This window comes from Triturus cristatus, chromosome 1_2 (genome assembly GCF_964204655.1).
Source record: "Triturus cristatus chromosome 1_2, aTriCri1.1, whole genome shotgun sequence".
Lineage (NCBI taxonomy): Eukaryota > Metazoa > Chordata > Amphibia > Caudata > Salamandridae > Triturus > Triturus cristatus.
In genome coordinates this window covers 849,913,800-849,936,655 of record NC_140580.1, presented here as the reverse complement: position 1 = coordinate 849,936,655, position 22,856 = coordinate 849,913,800, and the positions used below count along the sequence as shown (strand labels likewise).

The 22,856-nt window shown below is 41.4% G+C and overlaps 1 protein-coding gene across 6 annotated transcripts in view; it reads left to right on the top strand.

Moving 5' to 3' along the window:
• SPEN (spen family transcriptional repressor) overlaps positions 1–22,856 on the top strand; it is a 392,229-nt gene that overhangs the window by 112,787 nt on the left and 256,586 nt on the right. For all 6 annotated transcript variants that reach the window (XM_085609027.1, XM_085609026.1, XM_085609025.1 and 3 more), the window contains exons 4-5: positions 16,432–16,592; positions 17,827–18,027. In XM_085609027.1, coding sequence (XP_085465153.1) covers positions 16,432–16,592; positions 17,827–18,027 — 362 coding nt within the window. The remainder of the gene's footprint in view (positions 1–16,431; positions 16,593–17,826; positions 18,028–22,856) is intronic.

Sequence of the window (22,856 nt, the reverse complement as noted above, 5' to 3'; positions counted from 1 at the left end):
AGTTTGTGGTTTTGCAGGTGTTTTATCAGTGTTTATGTTTACACTGGTGAGGGCTATTTCCCTTTTGGTGGGTTTTTAACAGTTATTATAGGTTTAAACCTAAAACAGGATAGCCTAGATACGACCAAAGCCTTATGCATATTAAAAAGAAAATTGCAGTCTTGCTCTCTAAACCCAAATTTATCTCCCTTAGGAGTAATAGAAAAACTTGGTCGGAAAACTCCACGTTATGGACTCAGAATGGGCTAAAAAAGGAATTTGTCTAGCCAGCGATCTATATGTAGATTCTAGTCCACTCCTTTGTAGAACTTCAAACTAGGAACTTGAGAACATAGACTTCTATGACTTTTTAAAAATAAAGTGAGGGCAATGTAAATTGAGCCTCCTTTAAGAGCCAGGCCTAATTCCTAGTATTAGTAGCAGGTGATAGACATTTGACTTCCAAGGTATACTAATCTATTAATATTTGCACCGGTAAAACCTTAGCCCTAATCCAACTTAAATGGATTAAGCATTGTGCCAACAAAACAAAAAAGGTCCTCTGTCAGCTAAGACGTGGAACTTTATTTGTAGCAAAGCCTTACATAACCAATTTTCTCCCCTTAAACCTAATCAAAATTATCTATGCATCTTTTTCATTGGACCACATATGAACTTTGTAAACTCGATTTAGTGGATAAAAAGTGCCGGAACTGCAAGGTTGCTGGGGGGAAATGAACATATGTTAGCTATACATATATGTGGTATATTCATCCCTAGGCCGTGCATTCTCCGCTTATGTCCCCTGCTGCTCAGCCAGTGTGAGTGTGATGTAATGAAAAACTTCCTAGTTATCGTAACGCAAAGTTTCAATTCTATTAAGGACTCTTGAGATCAGGATTATGCAATTCTTTCTTCCCTTTATTGAACAGCCATTTCACAAATTTAAGAAAACTGCCATTTCCTTGAAGCCGTAGGAGTGTAATAAAGAATAACATCCAATAGAAGAACAGTCCCAAACGTCAGCCAGTTGCAGTCTATAATTTAGACCATCATCTGTGTCCCCTTGGCCTCTTTCGACACACGAGCCCAGCTGTTACACCGCCCTTAAGCGTCCAGTTTACTTGTCTCCATCCCTACAACAAAGAGGACACTTTTAACCAGAAACCATTGTTACGTTTTACACCTGCGGAAAAACATACATTTTAGGTAGCTGAGAGCAAATGCATACTTCAGGCACATAAGGAACAGCTGAGCAGAATGACATCACTGAATATTGAAAAACTCAAAACTTGCTAGTCATGGGGAGGGTCATTTGGATTCTACATCCCTGGGTGGGATAATCCTCTGCTCCGAGTCCCTAATAGAATTGAAACATTCCCTTTACGATGGCTAGTATATCTTTCATTCTATGTTGGGACCATAGATGAGTTTTATGCTAATTTAAAGCTTGCTCACGACCAAGTGAGCCATATCCAGCACTGGCTTAAAATGAAACTTAAAGGTAGGATCAGAAGACCAATCCGCAGCATTGAGAATATCCTCTAAATGAGCACCTAAACTAAAATTCTTCCAGGCCATTGTCCCACGTGGCGAATGTGCACCAAAAAGTCGCGATCAAAACCTGCCTACTGCATCACCCACCGTACCCAACGGGCAATAGTGGGAGAAGACACTGCTTTATGCTGCTTCCTTAAAGTGAGGAGGGGTGGGGGGGCCTTTAATAAGGTGCCTCTGAGATGGTTGATGTATCGTACCGCCAATACGTTGTCCATCTTGAGGAGCACACATGATTATATGGAATCTTTTGGTCCTGTGGCGTACGGCAAATGATCTGGCCAGCAGCTCCAAGCAGTTGATATGTAATCTCTGTTCGTGAGGCGACCATAAACTGCCTTTAAAAAAACTCTCCACACCTGGCGGCCCAACCTGACCTAATGGCGTCTGACTCCATAACTATATCCGGAACAGAACCTAAGAATGCTTTCCCATTCCAGGCCTCCATGTTGGCTAGCCACCAGGGAATCTCTTCCTGCTCCTCCTTGGAAAGCGATACCATCCCGAGAATAGATAAGTCCTTTGCGTAGATGTGCGGCTTTCACCGGTTGCAGGGCTCGATAGTGGAGTGGTCCTCGGAAGTTGGCCTGTATGGATGAAGAGAGAAGACCCATTAGATCAGCAACCTGGCTCTACGAGACCCGTTGATGGAACCCCTGCAATTTTTGCACATGTCTGCACAATCTTAAGTGAGAGACGTTCCTCCAAAGGGGTCATAGCCTCCGACACTGCCCTGTAAATCAATACTTCAACCGCATCGTAAAAGTCATCAACTCAAGGGAGTGCTGCGAGAGTGTCCTCCTTCCTCTGAGCATCATCCATGAGCTCCATACAAAGTGCCTGGGAGGTGGCAAGTAAGAATCTCCAAAAACTCGCCCCAAAGGCATCCTCTAAATTAGGGACAGGCAAAGCACTGCAATGCAATCCAGGTACCAAAAGTGCTCCGAATGGGTTCTACCCAGCGCTATACTTGGCAAGCTACATGAGTGCAAACGAAGCACTGTTAGTATTGGGGGTAGGAGAGGGGGTGGGGGCTCTGCCAGCCAAACCTTTAATGTGGGCACAGCCGTACTGCCGGTTGGTGGAGGCCCGGGGACACCACGCCTGGTGCACTTTTGATGGATTCTCGGCTGAGAGCATGTCCCCACAGGTCAGCAACCTGCAACATTTATACAGACCCCCCGGGCGGCATTAAGGCACTTCTGTGCAGTGTACTGATCCTGAAGGACACACAGCGCCAACAGGAGCTTACTCAGTCCTAATATGTCAATACAGATCCCACCTCAGGTGGCATCACTCTGCAGGCAGCAAGAGTCAGTCTATCGTCGGCGCGCATCTCTGATCCTGCTTGTGAAGGTAATTCAGAACGCGTGCTGCAGCCGAACACTCGTGCCGACAAGCGGCACCTAGGTGCAAGAGGACCGCACAGCAGAGCTGCACCACAACAAAATGGCCACGAAAGAGCGCAAAGCACTCCCGTGGTCGGAGAAACCTATTCTGTAAAATGAACTACAGTTAAAATATCACAAGAAAAACAATAAACAAGCAGCACAGTGTACATTACAAGGCTTGTATAGAGAGAGAAATAAAAACTTATCTCGGCTGCGAGTGGCAAACAAAAAGACCAAGCGGGCACAGATTGACTATGATATGGACTGCGATTGGCTGTTTGGCTGACGTTTGGGACGGTTCTCCCATTGGATTTTAATTGTTTTTGCTTTCCAAAGCCTTATAGAAATGGTTGTTTGCTCAAGTTTGTTAAATGGCTGCTGTTCAGTAAAGTGAAGAAAGCATAGCATAATCCTCACCTCCGTTCCTGAAATAGAATTTGAATGCTGATGTGTTCCTGGATGAGTGAATGTCAGTTGGAGTGCATGGGCAGAGCAGCAAGGATGCTGCTCCCGATGGGGCCTTCCCGCTTCCCTAATACCATCTTTACCTGTAAACTGAGGCTCCTACCTTTAGAGCAAACCTTATCTTGTTTAACCTATACTGCTGGATATCCTGCATCATTTACCAGAGTAAATGTAACCATATTGAGTTAAAACTCACTGTCAGCTCAACAGTGTTCTCAAATACAACATTGAGGTGGATTTCCAGACCGTGATTGTAACCATGATCCTCCCTTGCAGGCATTGAAATTTATAATTATTTGCTTGATCTCCTATTACTGATGATAGTTAAAATTTCAACTCATGGAAAGGAAATCGTCCAATCACATCTCCTACCATTCTTGGTAGCTGTGGGTTGTCTAGATCCGAAGACTATACAGAATTTAGGATTCTCTACCAGTGAACCCCAAAATATTGCAGAGGTTATTTCACTCCTTGTACGAATTTATTCATAATAGCCATCTTGTAAAGGCTTCTCACATGACCTTGTTAGACTCGTAGGTAAGCCATAGTATATCTCACTTTAACCATGTTGATCCTGCCTTCCCTGGTGGTATTTTCTTTTCTATATCTTTGTCTATTAGTCTTGGATACAGTACCTATCTAAAATAGAAATCAAACTTTGTTCATGACTTTTTTTAGTATTTTTTTTTTTCTAGCTTGATTCTTCTATATTGCTTAAATTTGAAAATGTACTACTAATTCCTGTATCATTTGTTACTTAGGGATGTATTTCTTCTGTATAATTACTGCAGAAGGTTGAACTAAGAAATATCTACTTTACTACTCTAATGCATCTTTGACTTGTTTCACTTCAGTATTATTTTCAATAGAAATACATTGACTAGTGCATCTATTCTCGGAGTAAATCTTGAATTTTGCTCCATGGCATATTGTTTTAATGCAAGGACAATGAAAAATGTCCTAGCTAACGTAAAGGAAAGTTTCAATTCTATTAAGGACACGGAGGCTAGGATTAGGCTTTACTTCCTTCCCTTTAATCAACATGTAAAAACTCCAGCAGCCATTTCATTAAGACAAATTAATAAAAAAACATTTGCCATGAACAGTAGGGAAAATTAACACAAAAAGTCCAACCAATCAAGAGCCGGTCTGCCGTATAACATCCTGTGTAGCCCTTCTAGATCTCTTTCTTCCTGCGACTGCTGTAATCTGTGACTTTCGTTACTCCTGTTTATTAGACTCCGCTCCTAGAGACAAAGAATTTGCATATTATTTGCCACTGAACCGGAACTACATACAGCATCACAAAATTCAGGACAGCATTATAACATCCGTATCTGCAGCATAAACAACACAAGTTAACATACCAATGTCTATCATAACATAACCAATTTGATTGTTCATAACTTGTTGACTATTAACATCATTAAAATAGCGTACCCTTTGTAATGAGAATGGGAAATTTGCTGAAAATAATTCATAGTGGGGGCTAATCCTCGCTTCCCTGTCCATAATAGAATTGAAAGTTTTCTTTATGTTAGCTAGGAAATTTATCTTTCAATGGCAGGACCCGGAAGCGAGGATTAGGCTAGTTCAAAGCTTATCCACCACCACGCTTGCCAGAGTGGGAACCGGTTTAAAATTTAAAAAAGTCTTAAAGGTGGAGTCATTCGAAAAAGCTGCTGCGGTGAAGATATACTCGAGGCGAGCTCCCAGACTGAAGGCTTAAGAAGCCATAGCCCCTCTCACAGAGTGGGATTCAAATCTGGAGGTATCAATTCTAGCTTCTTGCATGACCCACCTAAACCATCTGGCATTTGTAGGGGACAAAACCGCTTTGTGAGGTTTTGTGAGGGCAATTAACAATTGTCTCTCCCCATGTGGACGGAGTTCGTCGGTCATAGTTTCATATGCCTTAATGGTGCAAACTACACACAACCTGTGGGATGCACACCGACGTAGAGCTATGGAAGAGGCCACTGCCCGGCCAACAGAATTGGTGGTATCCATACCACAGCGAATATCAAGTGTGGCAGCTTGGTGCCATTTCAAACCAACGGAACAAGGGCATCCGGGCTTCCTCAGAAGGGAGGGCAAGAGGCGCACCACTGAATCCCACAAGGCATCTGAGAAGTGGGCGTAGACACAAGAAGTGTTCAGAGACTGCAGGGCAGAGCTAGAAGAGAAAATACGCCTACTACAAGCGTTAAATTTCCTGGCATTGCGTACCAGAGGGACAGCAGGGATAAAATCAATATTTCAAGTGGATAAAGCTACCTATACTACAAAGCTCTGGTTAGATGGATGTCCAAGGAGACGGACGGGATCCTCTGGGGCCTGGAGACGCGTATGGTGTGCATGGTGCGACGTCCAGGTTCTCGGAGGCTGTGCAGGATACTTTTAAATGCCTTTTGATTGTGCCTCCCTTTTTGGTGCGCATGCCTGGGGGAGAGAGTTAATACATATCTGCCATCTCCTCGTACAGTATTTGTTTTCTTAGGGTTTTGACCTAAATGACTAAAATGCATAACCCTCTTTTGTACTGTAACTATTATCCTGTTCCAAGATATTTTGCATTAACACACTTCTTTTTTGTACCTTTCTCTGGTTTCTTCGGCCTAGGAAATTTGGTTAAAATATTCAATCTTTAATGGCATCATAAAGTTATCAAGTATTTTTAAGAAAACCTTTTTTCGCAATTACACACTACAGTGTGTCACTCTTTTTGGTTTCAGTCCCTTCTTGGTTACTTTTTATGTTCCCGTTCATCCCTCCCCAACCTACTCCACTTTCAGTATATACTAGTCACTCGTTCACCTAGATCACCCCTTCCACCACCCAACACATTTCTTTCCCAAACTCGCATCACTTTTACCTCTCTCCATACTCACTTCTGTGTCACCAATTTGTACGCATTACCAGACGTGTATATATATTTGTTTGTTTGGTGCACACCATTTATTTGTGTTCATTATAATTTACAGCCCTGAAGAAGTTCATTCTATGAACGAAACGCATTGGCTGGCAATCTATGTCTTGTGAAATTAACGAGACTTATCACCCACCAAGACTTATTGATTTATTGACCATCATTGTCATAATATTAAGCTGTGCACCACTCCACCAACCTGTTCCTTCAGTTTACTGCCAAGCAGTTGGCACTCCTCAACGGCGAGTGCTGGAGTTTGTGTTGTGCATGCTCACATCTAATTACTAAGCTGTATTAAGGGAATTACATAGGGTAGTGCGGCCCCTGTGTCCGTCGTTGTCTGGATCTCTAAACTCATATCTGCCATCCCACCCCTGGGGTGGATGTTGCATCTGCTGTCTTTTTCAGTTCTGTTTCCGGGGACCCAATCCCTTTGGTTATTGGAGCCATGTCTTGGTATCCTTTCTCAGGGCGATAGGTTCCCCTCCTTCCCCATATCTTCTATCCTCCTTGTAGGTGGAGATACTGTTCTCTCCTCACAGCTCTGTATGCCACGCCTGCCTTTCGTGGCATCGTTTTTCTATGTGGCGGACTTTCTATTTTTCCCCTCCACCCATTCGGAGAGGTATCTTTCACATCCCAAGCACCCCCCACCCTATTTTTCGGGTGGGGGTATTTCCTTAGTTTTTCTTTGGGTATATTCTAGCCTCTGCCCAACTAGGTATTTCTGCTGCTTATGCACTGTCCTCCAATGTTGGGGGCTTCTTCCACTTCCTGGGGTTGTTCCCTGATACTCTGTTTTCGTCTGGAGCTTTACTTTGGTTTATTACTCATTTCTCAAGTTTCTGTGGAGCGTTGGTCAGGTTACTCTGTGATGACCTTGGTCTCGGACAGCTTTTTGTTTCTCTTGTAGGTGTTTTTTACTTTTGTGTGTGTGATCTCTGTGCTGTGCACATATGGTCCTCGAGCCTTCTGTATGGTGTATGTCGCTGCATTTTATCTACACCGTTCATGGTGACCTGGTTCAGCATTCTTGGTTTTACTTTCCGGTTTCTTTCCATCTCTTCAGTGAGCATTTCTGTTGCATTTTTCGGAGGATGCTTTATATACCTCCGAGTTTCTCTATGTAAGACCTTTTTTCTTTAGCATTCTTATTTCCTAGCGATGTTCTTCAGCATTCATTGTTCTCTTTTTTCTCCATCATTTTCTCTATCATTCGAGGTTTGTTTTTTTCTCGCACATCTGTTCCTCAGGATAGTTTCCTCAACGATCGGTGGGTGCTTTGAATCATTGTATGTGATCACCTGCTTAAAATGGCATATCGTCTGTAGAATCTTCTGTTCGGTTCAAGCTTAGCTGCAATATTGGTTAGTTCTTCTGTCATTGGATTGTTCTGATATTGTAGTCACAAGGGCTTATTAATGCTTCCACTCAACCCAGAGTATTCAGGCTTGCCCCATACTTATAGACCACCTTTTAAAATGTTTGGAATTCCTTCCTAACTTCTGCTAGCAGCAGTGTGTCTGCCTTCGTAGCTGGGACTCTACCATCTATTACAGAGTAAGGAATAAAACACATAAGCAAGGAATGCTGCTGTGACACTTATCTCCCTGGGCATTGGCCTAGGACTTTCGGGAAGCCTGTTTAATTGCCGAGAGGACAAGCCTGCATCATCCTGGACACCCCCTGTGCTCTAGAATGACTTCGTTTGTTGGCCACGAGTCCCATTCCATTGGCTAGAGGAAGGCCGTAATAATTGTGAACCTGATCAAATAATCTTCCTTGCTAAAGGGGCTCTATAGTTTCTATAAATATAGTATAACACCCTGCTTCTTGGCCAAACCCGTAGTCTACAACCTACTGCACGTTTTGGTACCCACTGGGACCCATAAAGGTGTCTGTCACTAGAAAATCTCACATGACCATAACTGAATCACACTTCACAAAGTGACGCGCTTGCTGAATTTTCCACCCATGTACTCTTTATCCGGCAGGCTTGGGTTGCCGGCGTCCTGCTCCTTCTCCTGTGCTTAACTTCGGTTCCACATGCAGTCAGTCTCCCACAGACTTCCCCTGGTGGGTAGGGCCCCTAGGGGTGATTCGTCTGACCCGGGCTCTGTGGGGGCTCACATGGCTCTTCGCTTTTTCCACAGGTTTACTCCCAATCGTTCCTAACTCCCCGTTCAGGTAGGGTGAGGTAACTACAATGCTTATATTCCATAACCTACATGACATCCACGATTGCCTGCTGTTTTAAGGCTCCATATCCCAGAAAGCATATCCGAGAACAGATACCTCTACCAATGTCCTCCTGAAATGTAATCTTCCTCCACGTCAAGGGATTAAACCACCCAGTAAAGCGGTCCAAATTCTTGACTATTGAAAAAAGCTAGCAGGAGATAGTTTTTAAAGAGGCCCTACTGATGATGAAAGGCTGGGTTTCAGATGGTATCTGCACTGCGTTCCCACCCTCTTGTCCAGACAATCCGGACTAACAGTCATTGCATCAGTGCATGATTCCAACGCCAGATGGCTTCTGTCTAGATCACATAAAGGGGGAACAGGATCTGTATGTGATGAATGTGAATGCTCCCAACATCGATGACCCAACATTTTGGCTCTCTTAATAAAAAAACTAAATGACATTCCATCAGAGACAAAGCTAATTTTGAGAGGGAATTTTAACCTGCCAATAAACCCAATGTTGGATAGAATTTGGCTTTCAGCTTCTGAACACCCAAGTCCCACAAACAGATGATCCATATGTGCTCTTCACACAGACTACTAGATGTGTGATATTGCATAACCCAATGGGTAACGATTTTACCTTCGTTTTGCCTCCCCACTCAAGCTTCTCCCATATAGACTATCTCTTGGTAAATGCCTCACTTCTTTAAGTCACTTCTGATGCCAAAATCATCCCTATTCTATGACCATGCTGCAGTCTCCCTTTCTATTTTAAGTCACCCAAATAAGAGAAAATAGAATATGGCGGTTAAACCGTAAGAGCCTGGATAACAAAACAGATGTTGAGAAACTAAAGAAATACATTTAATTTTCTTTAGGGACAAGGAAGACTGTTTCTTCCCCTGTGATACTTAAGGACACTTTCAAATGTCATGAGAGGTCATATTAAAAGAATGGCAAAGATAAACAGATGTAAAAGAATCCTCACAATCCCTAGGCATTGATATAAACCGGAAGGAAAAAGACTTCGGACATTAAGGTGATTAATCCGTACTGAAGGATATTAAGCAACTAAAATACACACAGTAACGTTTGTCAGTAAGAGAGCTCATCTCTTTATTCAGCCCCAAAAGTCCAAACACCTTTTCCGTAATAGAGCATGTAAATCTTTGGCCAATATATTTCATTTAAAAACAAACACTCCCAAATTATTCTTATTAAGGCACAAGATGGAGTGCAGAAAGTTAAAACTGAGGACATACTGGAATTGTTTAGAGAGTTTTCCGAGAAGCTCCACACACCCCATAATACACAGGACAAATCCAAATGTTTGGAGTTTCTAAATTCCCTTCCCCTTGAGAGAGTACACCTAAATGCACCTTTTACTTCTGATGCGCTTATTGAAACAATAAAATCAATCTGCTCCCGTCAGGCTCCTGGTTGCTTAGGTGAGACCTATAGCTTTTTCTCTTGTTGACCTTGTTCTTGGTTCCCATTAGAGACATTTGTTATCAAAGTTCAAGTCATTTTTTTCCCCAACTTTTAGTATTTTTAAAAAGCATAGTACAGCTTTTTGAAACAGTGCATACATGTGGTTCAGTTAATCTAATGATACAAGGCTCTTTTAGTACAGAGTTTGTCGTTTTTCTTTAGATGTTATAATCTGGTTATAGCATTTTTTTCTCTTGACAAATGTATCTCACTTTCAGCTTTGCCAGTTGTTCTAGCTAGATGAACAGTTATTTCTCATACTTTTGATGATAATGTGGTCCTCGATTAAAAGGATAAGCCGGTATTGGTTGGCAGCCAGCCGGGACTAGTTAGCTGCTCAATGGAATTTTCAGTAGATTTGCTAATGGCAAGGAAGTTTCCGGGCAAAATATGTCCTTGTTGATTGACTCATAGCTACCACCTTTCTATTCTCCTATGCCCAAGATGGTTTGGTGTGACAGGGTTGTATGTTTGCTTACAGAGAGAGTATTTAGACTCCTAGCATCAGCGGAGCCTTGGAAAAATAGCCCCAGGTGAGCCAGCAGTTGAAGAGGTGAAACACGTTTTGGTTGATGTTTTGTTCAATTGGAGATGCTAAATTAATCCAATAAAACGATTTGAACATCAACCTATTGAAGGATCACAATTTCAAGAGAAGAAGTTAGAGTAATTAAAATTACGTTGAGGATAACAAATTTGTGATTACTTGGATCCAAAAAAGAAACAATAAGGGGAACCTCACAATTTACTGCTTCCTCTGTCACTCATGAGGATAGGGTCAACTATACCTCGCAGTCTCTCCATTCATTAAGCAGCAGTAGAATGTCGGGCCGTCTTCTCTTAATGAGTGTGCTAATGTTTGCAATGTCAAAATGGCAAACTCTGTTGTAGGCAGTAGCTTGGATTCTGGATAAGTTTCCAAATCATAGGTTGGTTAATGACGGTCTAATCTGTAGTTAAGATTTCAGCTGTACATATTTCACTCTTTTATGCAACAGCATGACTTCAAGCTCCTCCAAAGGGGACTGTTACTCACCTGGAGCATTTGTTTTCCACTGTGGGTGTTTCCTCTGAAGTTACTTAGTACCAGCTTTTATGTGGGTGCTTAATACCAATCTGATGTGGTTTAAAGAAGAAATGTAAGTGATCTATATTCATGGAAATTAAGCTCGCAGCAGATTAGGTTCATCTACCTATTCACAGATTGAGGTTGGCGCTAAGTTTGTGCTTTGTGTCGTGGGGAGAAACTGTTATTTTTACATACACCATGTCGTGTTAAATTATTCAAATGGTATTGCATCCTGTTGCTAGCCAAATTAGTGGAGAGATGTGCATTGTAGAAAATAGACCACCACTCGCGCTGTATTGCTTAGTGCAGTGGTTCCCAAACTCTTGACTCCTGAGGACCCCCACTGAATCACTACTGGAGTCCGGGGACCCCAAGCAATTTTTACAATTTAAATTTCAAAAAATTAAAACAATAATTCGCAATAAATACACAAACAAGTACACACCAAACAAATACTTGCATTACTAAAGCTTTTATTATTTTATCTTGGAAAATATGCACAAATTATTTACACGCATTGATTGCATAATTTGCCATGAAGAAACCATTTTAAAATAAACCATTTTAAAATCAATGCAATAATTTGGAGTGGACTACACTTGCAGCCACACTTTTCATGAAACCAACCCTAACGGCGGGAATAAACCATAATGTCACTGCTACTATCACACAAGCTGATCACTCGTCACACACGAGAAGAATTATAGAAAGGCTGCTGCTAAATCATAGCTGCCAAGGTTTCAGATTGCGGTGTGTGATATTGTCATAAATACAGTGTAATTATGAGTGACATTTCAGTGACTATGAGTGACACTTGCTCACAAGCCACACTTTTCATGAAACCAACCCTGACGGCGGGAATAAACCATAATGTCACTGCTACTAGCACACAAGCTGATCACTCGTCACACACAAGAAGAATTATAGAAAGGCTGCTGCTAAATCATAGCTGCCAAGGTTTCAGATTGCGGTGTGAGATATTGTCATAAATACAGTGTAATTATGGGTGACATTTCAGTGACTATGAATGACGCTTGCTCACAAGCAAAATAAAGCAATGAAGATGAGGGGAAACATAAATACCCGAAAATACACCAATTTGAGCAACAAGACAGGCTAAGTTAACTGCTTCAAAGCATAAGAAACAATTCATTTATCAGACCATATTAAAAGTTTTTTCTGTCGCATTTTACTTTTCCAGCCAGAATAGCGTTTTAACCAAATGCATATCACATTTTCGTGCTAGCAGTTAGTCATTTCACTTGTAACACTAAAACACTGAGCTGCCCTGCGCCTGCAGATTTACTGTGTTTCAAATATTCAGATCATGATAATATCACTCTAACATTCTACAAAAGGAGTGCATGAATATGCCAACATTAAAGTAAACAGACTTTGAGAGCAGCAGCACAATAGCAGTCTGTACACATTGCACAGATACTGACTGAGGAGCAAGCAGACAAGTCATAAAGCGCAAATAGGTACAAGTTACCAGGCATACGGAAATGGTCACCAAGCCCAGACTGAGTGATCAGAAGCTAGAAACAGAACCCTCTCAAACAGATCTAATGAGAGAGGGCAGAATCCGCCAGCAGCTTGACCTGCAGGAACGTCTGAGAGGCCTTTTTTCCAAATCTGTCCGGAATAAAACCTTATTTGTTACTATCCTCAATCTGAGATGAAATTTAAATCAAGCAAGAAAAATAAGGCACGATAAATAGCATCTGTTTTGAGTTTTTGGAGACTAACATGCAGACTGTGGTACGTTGGTACTATAAATAGCACACTTTTCCCCTGTAAGTTTACGGCAGGTTTGACCGTCCTAAATTTTAAGAAGGGTGCAATATTTAACATACCTGGTAATTACATACGCAGTGAATACCACCCAATCACTGCGCAAACAGGGCTTACCCAGAGGTGGGACAATTCCAACCAAATTGTAATGTATTTAGTAAGTACCGGAGGCGCAACTAGAGCCAAATTTCGTGGGGGGCAGGGGGCTAAGAAAAGATTTCGGGGGGGGGGGGGGGGCTGAATCTAGTTTAAGCAAACGGCAGAGTGGAGCTGCACAGGGCCGGCTTTAGTGCTGGTGGCGCCCTGTGCGACAATGTTTGTTGACGCCACCGCAATGACCACCTCCACCACGGATTCTCTCACTAGCACCCTTTAACAGTGACCAAGTCTCCATAACCACACACTGTCAGATGCATTGAATTAATACCAGTGTAGGCCCGGGTGTCCGAGCACTTTGCATCACACACAAATTACACAGAGACAATCAATCATACGTGTGTAAATCAGTGTATAGGAAATATTACATAAGCCAAAGGACTGAAAGTGTAGGAGTCACATGTCATCCATACTGGTAGGCAGTATAGTTTGAGTGCTTGGTGTGGAGAAGCACAAAAGTCGAAAAAGAAACAGCATAGTTGGGAGTTTTCTTTAATAATAAGGATCGATTTCTAGCCAAATTAACCCTTTTTGCAACATTAATCAATGTTTTAATATTGTATACTTTGCAGTGTGTATGCAGTGCAGGATGAATGTTAATAGCTCACTATTCTATATTAGGAATTTAAGTTATAAATTGCAAGTAACAAAAGGATGTCTCTTTTGAAATCAGTAATATTTGATCTGTTTATCATACCCACTCTGTAATCTACTTGGCACACGTTCTTTGCAGCAGGCATATTAACCCTCTGCACTAACTTCACAGAAGTCAAAACCTCAACTATACAAAATGCTGATCTCTCTCCAGGAAGATAATTAATCACAGGAGTTATCTTGACATTTATGTGAGGCCTGGTAATTGCGGCGGAAAGAAACGCTGCAGCAGGTGCTTCAAAATCATAATAAACTTTCAAACACGGTCCCAGGTCGCACCGCCCTAAAGCTGGCCCTGGAGCTGCGGGGCTCTTAGAAGGGGTGAAACAACAGTAAGGCCTCATTAACGTGCAAATGGGCTTTTAAATACCTGTGAAGTGCTCGGGTGAAGTCTCATCCCGGGCTGAGGGCCGACACCCACAACGTGATTCCAATAGGTGTTGCGCGACTGGTACACCCGGCCTAAATAATCACGGCGTCCTAATTCCCCTGGCCTTGCCCAACAGCTGTAAATGTAAAATTTTTGAAAAAATTACGAAATAAACACTCACGTGCTCTAGTAGTGGTCCGAGGTGCCGGAATGCTGGTATTTAGAGAGCCGAAAGCGGAGACAGGGCATTGGGCGGCAAAATGCTCCTGGGCTGGCTGCAGACGCGAGGGAAGACGCACTGCCGTGCAAGCGTGGGTGAGCGTGCGCGGCTATAAAATAATAAGCCAATCACCCTTCAGCTTCCCCTTCCTAAGCTGAAATGGTGATTGGCCCGATTTTTTTTTTTTGGTCCCGCCGCCCCAGCGCTGTCGTTCACAGTGCGTGTATGCTTAATATTTAAAACTAGTTGACTCAAAGGCACTCCAGCCCGCGGACCCCCTGGGAATGTGTCACGGACCCCTGGGGGTCCGTGGCCCACAGTTTGGGAAACGCTGGCTTAGTGCTATGCTAATTTGGTGTTCCCAAGGCAATAGTATGAGCCAGAAGGAGTGTTGCATGATTGCAGTAGCACAAGAAGATTTGTGCAGTTTATAACAGTCTTTACATCCCTAACTAGGCCACCACCTACTAGTGTAGTAGATGAGCTAGGAAAGTTTGTTAAAGGTGTTCAGAATTATTTTTTTTAGCTCCCCCAGAGTAGTCTTTGTACCCTGCTTGCTAAGAAGAATATGGTCTGCCATTCCATCAACAGAATAAAAAACTAGCATTATCCTCGTAAATTCTAACTTGCATTAATTCATGTTCACAGAAAGCTAAATTTCCTACCTAGGATCATCTTGTAGCACAAACGAACAGGGAAAAGACTTTTTTTACTGAGTAGTGAAAAAAAAAAAAGTTGAAGACATTTACAAGGCGTATCATTCAATTTTTTCATTCCTATAAACATGGCTTGGACATTTATTGCACAGCCCAAATCTCTCCTTGGCCAAGGTGATGGAAAACCCTTCAGAATAAATATGTGAATCCTTTGGTCTAACTTCTCAAAATAGAACAGTGATGGGACTAACAAAAATAAATTGCGGTGGCAAACCCAATTGGTCTTGCGTTTTAGACTTTTTGATTTGCCAAAGCTTATTGGCAGTGCTGTAGAGCATTTATGAAAAGCAAAATGCTTTTGAAGATGCTGGGTGGCTGAAAAAATACTGCGCGGCTCATTATGCATATAACGTGTCATGCTACTGGTGCCCACGTTGTCCAGCATGCGTGCACTTTCTGAATGGCAAGTTTGTCATTTTATTTACCAATCCAAGATGGCAGATGCCACGAGGCAAGATAAATGTAAAATTGCACACTTCAGCAAGAGGGACATCCCTGCATAAAATTAGTGCTGCAGGGCCCATCTAGAACATTTTATTAAAGAATAATAATTATGGTAAAACTAGAAGACGGTGGGATGGATATTTAACAGGAGAGTGGGCGGGTGGAGGGGAAGCAATAAGGAATGGGCGTGTTAGTAGGGCATGAAGGTAAAAATAAAGCTGGGGGATAGCGGTAAAACCGCACATGAGGGAGGGATTAACTCAAAGTATAGAGGTGGCTGGGGGAGCTAGAGGGTGATTAGCCTGGGATAAATAAGCACATGGGAGAACAACATGGAATATGGGGATTGGGTATTTGATTAGGGAGAAGAAAAAGAAGGGGAGAGGTGTGAAACTCATGGATGGCTTAACGAAAAAGGAAAGTCAATTTGTAAAATTGAACAGTGAAGTATTTAAGGGAACCCATTGAAAGAAGTGTGAAGAGGCTGAGCCTCATGGAGGAAACAAACATGAGGCGAAGAAAGGAAAGCAAGCGAGTAACCAAGCCAAGCAATGGAAGCAGTGAGCAGGCATTAAACCCACTGCGTTCTAGGTATAGCTCACAAAGGATCGTTTGCAACCTTAGCTAAAAGCTGTGTAGTAGGTGAAACCATAAGGTTCTGTATTGTTTCATTACCTTCATGTAGGAGAGAGATGGCAGCCTATTGTGTCTTCAGGTGTTAAGATCTGAGTGTGTACTAAATAATTATGATTCTTTATGTACTTTGTCTTGACTAAACTTAGTTCGGTACTTCGCAGTAATAGAAAAAGGTGGTATGGAGGAGTAGTTTAGCTGTAGTAAAGCAGCTTGAGCCATGGGTTAGCCGTTGCTTAGAGTATGAAGGAGCAATTTTGGTGAAAAGCAAAATGTATGAGATTCATTTTATGCCCGCGTGTTTGTCCTGCAAAAATGATCTGTTTTTAGTCACATGTAGTTAGCTAAATATTTAATGTATTTTCTGAACTTGCAGCAGTGATTCCAGTAGTAGCTCCAGTGATGAGTCGCCAGCCCGCTCGGTACAATCTACAGCAGTTCCAGCCCCTCCATCACAACCGCTACCCCCTTTGGATAAAGATGAGCCCCGCAAAAGTTTTGGAGTGAAGGTTCAAAATCTTCCTGTGCGCTCTACAGGTAATATCCTTGCTTCAATCAGCTTTGTACTTTGAAGGTTCAGGGTAGCTTTCTCTTGAGAAAATAGACTCCATAAATAACCCCTTGTAAGCTGCTAAAATAAAGCTATCCTGTGGAATCTGTAGTTTTACTAGGAAAATTGTTATGATGGTATTTTAACACAAAGGCTTAATTTGTAGCTCCACCTTTTGATTGAGTTTTATAAAATAGCATCATTACTTGTTCTCGAGCAAATACCTTTTCTGTAGTTTATTAATGCCCAATTCATGGTGTGCGAATATATACACAGATTTAACAAAGTACAAAGACACAAACTGCTTCCTCTTCACTGGCGACAATGACCTAATACTTGAAAATGCATGGAGAATTATTATTTTTTTGCAGAGTTTTATATAGCGCGAACTTGACCCGAATCTAGTATCAGAGCACTTTACATAGCACCAGTTACGTTACATGAGGACACTTTTTTTTTTTTTTTTTTTTTTTTTTTGGCTAGGCACGCGGAGATTGTGATTTGCCCAGAATCACAGGATGTTTAGCGTCATTACCGAGACTCGAACCCAATTCCCCAGGTCCGAGGTCGAGCGCCCTAGCTGTTAGGCCAACTCCTCTCCCCTGGCATATTTGGCATAAACAAGACTTATAGTCCTGATGCTTGCCATTTTTCCTGTTTGCTGTAGTTCCTCTATTACTGTCGTATTCTGGTGCGTAGCCAGGGGGGATTGTTTTGTCTGGAAGAGATAAAGCAGTTTTGTATTTTCTGACTGAGCTGCTGATCCCTTTGGGATCCATGACCTTATGCCGCATTGTTAGGGCATCGAGAACTGTGTGCTTTCCAGTCCACCTTGAACTAAATCTTCATAATAATCAAAAGTATTTAACATATAGTAATAAGTAAATTGCTCATTGAGATGTGTCTTACGTTTTCAGTTGAAGCACAGGGTGTCTTACTGCCTTCATTAAAAACAATGATATGGGAAATAAGCCAGTGCACTTTCACTGAATGCTCTGGTATCATTGATCTCATAAAATACAAGCAAGCTCAGATCAGTGGGACAATAAATCGTTCACTATTCTGTGTCAGTGTTTACATCTATTGCCCATTTAGAGCAAAAGAAAATTTCCTTGGTCATACTAAATCAGTAAAAGTAAATAAAACGAGCAAAAGGTGCTACAGATCTGGAAAATGTATACTTGTGAAGTTAAATATTTTGGGATTCTCTTTTGTTTTTAGATACAAGCCTGAAAGATGGACTGTTTCATGAGTTTAAGAAGTATGGAAAAGTCACTTCAGTTCAAATTCATGGAGCATCGGAAGAACGATATGGACTGGTGTTCTTCCGACAGCAGGAAGATCAAGAGAAAGCACTTATTTCATCCAAGGGAAAACTCTTCTTTGGCATGCAGATTGAGGTGACTGCATGGGTCGGCCCAGGTAACTCTGCCATCTCCATGCTACTTTTCCTGTGTGGTATTAGTTTAGTTGGTTGTTAAACCACTCATACTCCCTCCCCCCACACCCCCCCTTAATTTCAGCGGTAGGTGTGTAAATTGGTAATGTGGCAAGTTCTTTGTTTTCTGCTCAAGATAACATGCACTTATCTGGCCACAGAATGCTGATAATATATCTAACGCAAATATAAGCCTAAGTAGCCGTCTATTTATTAAATAGTAGCTTAATGGAGAAAGAGGGAAAATTGGATAAACCCAGTTTTATTGCTTGTTTAGTTTTTTATCACCAAATCCATTTTTAGACATTCAAGAGCAATATTGCTGTCAAGGCTACCCCTCCAATGTTCTTTAGCACCAGAGGGTATGCATTTAAGAGTACTGAAAACCATCTTTTATGCAACAGAATTAGGGCTTTAGACTCCAGAACTCAGTGTGGTCTGTTCATGCACCCTCTGCCAGTTCCCATGTTTTCCCCCATTGTGCTCTATGAACCAGACCTTTGCTGTTCTGAACTGTCCAGCATTTGGATGTGTACTATACAAACAAAAACAATAAAATAAGTCTAATAGTTTAAACATTCCAAACTGCAATGGGGTGCTTTTACACGTTTATTACCCCAACCTTTCACCCTGTCTGCAAAGCTCCTCCTAACCTGACACGGTTGAAAAAATACAAGTCACTGCTTCTCTTTTGTTAGAGTATGGATCTTGTCACTGAGATGGCTTGGTATTTCATTTTTGAAATGTAATAGCACAAGCCTCAATCTAGATGTCATTATTTTTCCTTAAGTCCTGTTTGTTTTAATTATTTAAGTTACTCGTTCAAGTTTAGCAGCCAGTTTTTACATAAATATGTTTTCTGAAGTTTTTTTTGCTACACCTTAGAGTGCGGCACATTTTGTTTTTATCCTTTCATCAACCAGAGTGGAGCAGCATCTTTTGAGACTCCTGTTAAGTGGGTCTTTAACACTTGTGATCAATTTGTAAGCAGAGTTACTCGTTCTTAATTGCGCTGTTTGGGTTGCACCTAAAGAGGCTAGAATTGATTGACTGCTGCTTAGGGACATCAACTATTTACGAAACTCAAGATTTTATCAAGTGGCCCTTTGCTCTGCCACTGCTCAAGCCATAGAGCTGTTTACAGTGGATGCCAATGACAAAGGAACCATCCTGAAGCTCTCCCCTCCCAGGCTGCAGGGATGTCTCTAGAGTCGACAGTTTTGTTTTTGCAAAAAAAAGCTAGAATGTCATTCCTTACATTTAAGTATTTGACTAACTCCCAGTGCAATTGATATTAATCAGCAGCACTAACTCCATTTTGTTTTAATCTCTGCTGCACCAATAATCTGCGCCTTTACGTTGGAAGAGCCCCTTAATTATAGCTGGTGATGAGGTCATTGTACTGAATTATCACATTTTCTCAGCATTGTATCTTTCATGGATTCACATGTTCTAATCATTCCCTGTAGTTATTCTGGGAACCTTCAGTAACTATGTTAAAATAGCAGTGTAGCTTTTGCTTTCAACGCCATGGAAGTTTTCCCTAGCCAAGCCTCCGGTTAGTGCTCTTCTGGCTGTGAATTAGGCTGATTACGCAATAGCTGGATCTGCAGTGGAGAGGAGTATCCAGAAGGCTCAAACCAGCTTTGCTGTCTAGGAGATTCACAAGTAGTCTCGGCTCAGGCCTTTTGTTCAAATCCACCACTGACCGAATGACTGACAACAGATGCATCGATTGAAGAACTGTGAGCTAACGCTACAAAATACTTTGGATAGGGTCACTATGACAGGGCTGCCATGTGTGTCAGTGAGTGTGGTCTTTGGGCATGTATGAACATGGTCGTATGAATGGGATATAGTGGATATGGGTGACTGAGAACCGATGTACTTGTGTCAAAGGACCAACCTTTCGCCATATGTAGCTCTGTTACACATATAACCCAAACAAATAACCTTTTATTTTTTTAATGGGAGAAATTCAAAGTGCAGAAAAACGTTGTGCAAAAATGTCCATAATATTGAACATTTTTCTGCACTTTAAATTTCTCCCATTTAAAAAAATGGTTGTATGTTTGGGTTATACGTGTAACGGAGCTACATATGGCGAAGGGTTTGTCCTTTCTTCTGCTTAAAATAATGGCTTTATTTTTTTGTTATAAATATGACACTGTGTCTACAATCCTCTGAGAGAAAGAGGCATATTGGGTGTAAAGGTGACATTTGCTTGGAGGAAATTAAACGGAGTTAACTTTGTTTATATCGATTCTGTAAAACTCATCATTTAAATTTCATTCTATTTTTAAGTGTCATATTTACAAACAGCAGGCATTTTGCACCTAGTGGCCTGTAGACATGGTGCCAAACGTATAACAGAAAAATACAGGAATTTGTTTAAATGGGAGGAATTTAAAAGGAGGAAAAATGCTTCATAAAACGTTAAGACTTCATTTGTTTAATTGAAAATAGAGAAAAATATTAAGACTTAATGTTTCATAGAAATATATTTCTTCACTTTCAATTTCTCCCATTAAAAATAAAATAAATAGTATTTGTAAGTTATAAATGTGTCGACTGGCCACTGGGAAAAAGACGCCTGCTGTTTGTAAATGCTGCACTTTGAAATAGCAGAACATTAAAATGAAGACTAAACTTAATCATTAAGGTAACTTTTTATTTTTATTGTGTTCCACTTGAAAGCATTCAGAAACTTGATTTTGTTCTCATGCTTCAATATTGAGTTGACAAGGACTTTTTATTTAAGAGTTAAATACCTGTGTGTCAGTTCTTCACCTTTGTGCCCCAATCTGGGTCATAAATCTGACTGAGCACTGCTCATTATCAGGCCCTACTATCTGCACCTAATGATGATTATGTAAAATAAACACAGCATTCCCTTAACTTTAAAAGAAAAACGTGACCCTGAGCTTATTTAAAACTGAGCTCAAGGCTGGGAGGTACTCTGAAGGTGTCTATGAGCTATTGGTAGCTTACGAACAACTGGCTGGAGACACCTGGACTAAGCTAATACGCATTGCATCCCATGCAAGTGTCCCAAGTTGTGCGGATCAGGACAGACAACACTGCTAGATTGTCTGTCTAGAAAGCTGTATGTTTTACTATCTGTTCTAACCTTGAAGTAATAAATTAATGCAGTACTCCACAGAGTTTCTAAATACCTAGTAAGATGATTTCTCACCAGCAGCAAATGTGTCTGTGCAAAAAGTGGGCATATCACAAAAAATAGTGGATAACATTTGGACACAGAAAAAACAGTGCCAGTTCTACACTGTGCCACCCACTGTCCTCTTACATAGAGACAACCACAGAGCTCAAACAATACTCCTCTGTTTTGTCTTGTGGCATGCACTGATATCCCATTATTGAGTGATACGTAGAACTCTTAATGCACATGCATATGACCTGTAAAAGTGACTAGTACATCCACAAAGCTCTGACCGTGCTCTGGAAAAGGCTGGTGAACTTTGAAAGTAAGTTGGGTCATGCAAATCTGCCTTAAAATGCCTAAACTAGTCTGATTGAATTTTTTCTTGTGGTGCGCTTAGTCATGTATTTTTTTTTTTTTTTTTTTTTTTGGATAGTCAGATACACATTTTTGATAAAATAACATGGAAATATTTTTCTCAACTGCTTTTATTTAGATTTTTACTGTAAGGAATCTGTTACTGTATTATTCTCCAGTATCGAATCTTTAATAAATTCATATGCTTGAATCTTCCCTGTTGTCATGGTTGAAGTCTCACTGTAATAATACTAATATTAATCAGTGCTATACCGAACTGTTTGGGGGGGGTACCCATAGAGAAGCCAAGTGGCATTGGTAACCATTTCACTGTTATATTGGAAACAAACTTGCCACCCATCAGAGCCCAGACCCTGTAGCACTCTTCCCCTGCAGAGTCACCACACCTCAGAGTTCTAACTACGCCTATTGTGCGAGAGAGTCTCCCTGAGTTCTGATCAGTCTGTGCTTTTATCAACTTTTGTCCATTACCTTCTCTCAGGAGTGATTTTGACTTTCAGGAAACTCAAATGTAGCACCTGTTTATTTTCTTCTTCCTGGTTAACACCATGTCCGAGGAATCTAAGAAGAGGCTTTTCAGGCCTTGCAAATCTTGTGGGGGAACAAAGATTATTCTTTGAGGATTCCAATAAGGAACTTCTTAACTGCTTACACCCTCGCCATAAACATTGCAGGACCATTCTGCTAAGACCCTAAAAGATCGTGAAGCCAGGCTACTACTTTGTCTTCAGAAGAAAAATACTGATTCTGACTCTAATTTGGATGATGCGGGGCAGAGTAATTATCCAGTATTGGGGTATCTTTCATAGATTCACATGCCTGAATCATTCCCCGTCGCCGAGGCGGGAGTCCCACGGTAAATACAAAAGTAGTGCCAAGAGTAAATAATAGTAGTAGGCTAAAAGAAAAAGCCTGTGCCTGTGACGCCTTTTTAAGGAGCCATTATTGAAGAAAATCAATCTGTCGATGGACCCAATGCTGAGAATCATTTCTTCGACTGCTGACGCGTCGACTGGAAGACAGTCAGTGCAAATCTTCCCCACCTTGCCAGTGACTACAACGGCGTCTGTGACTCCCGCGAGAACGGCGACATCTACCTTGTCGATGAAGAAACTAATGATGACATTGCCGTTGAAGTCTACTTCGAGGCCAGTACCTTTGGGAACTTTCACATCGAGACCTTCTGCTTTCATATTTACGAAGAGGTCAGTTTCTTTCTTGGTGTCGCAGTGCCTGTCGGTGGCCCATAATCAGACACTTCTAATATTAGAC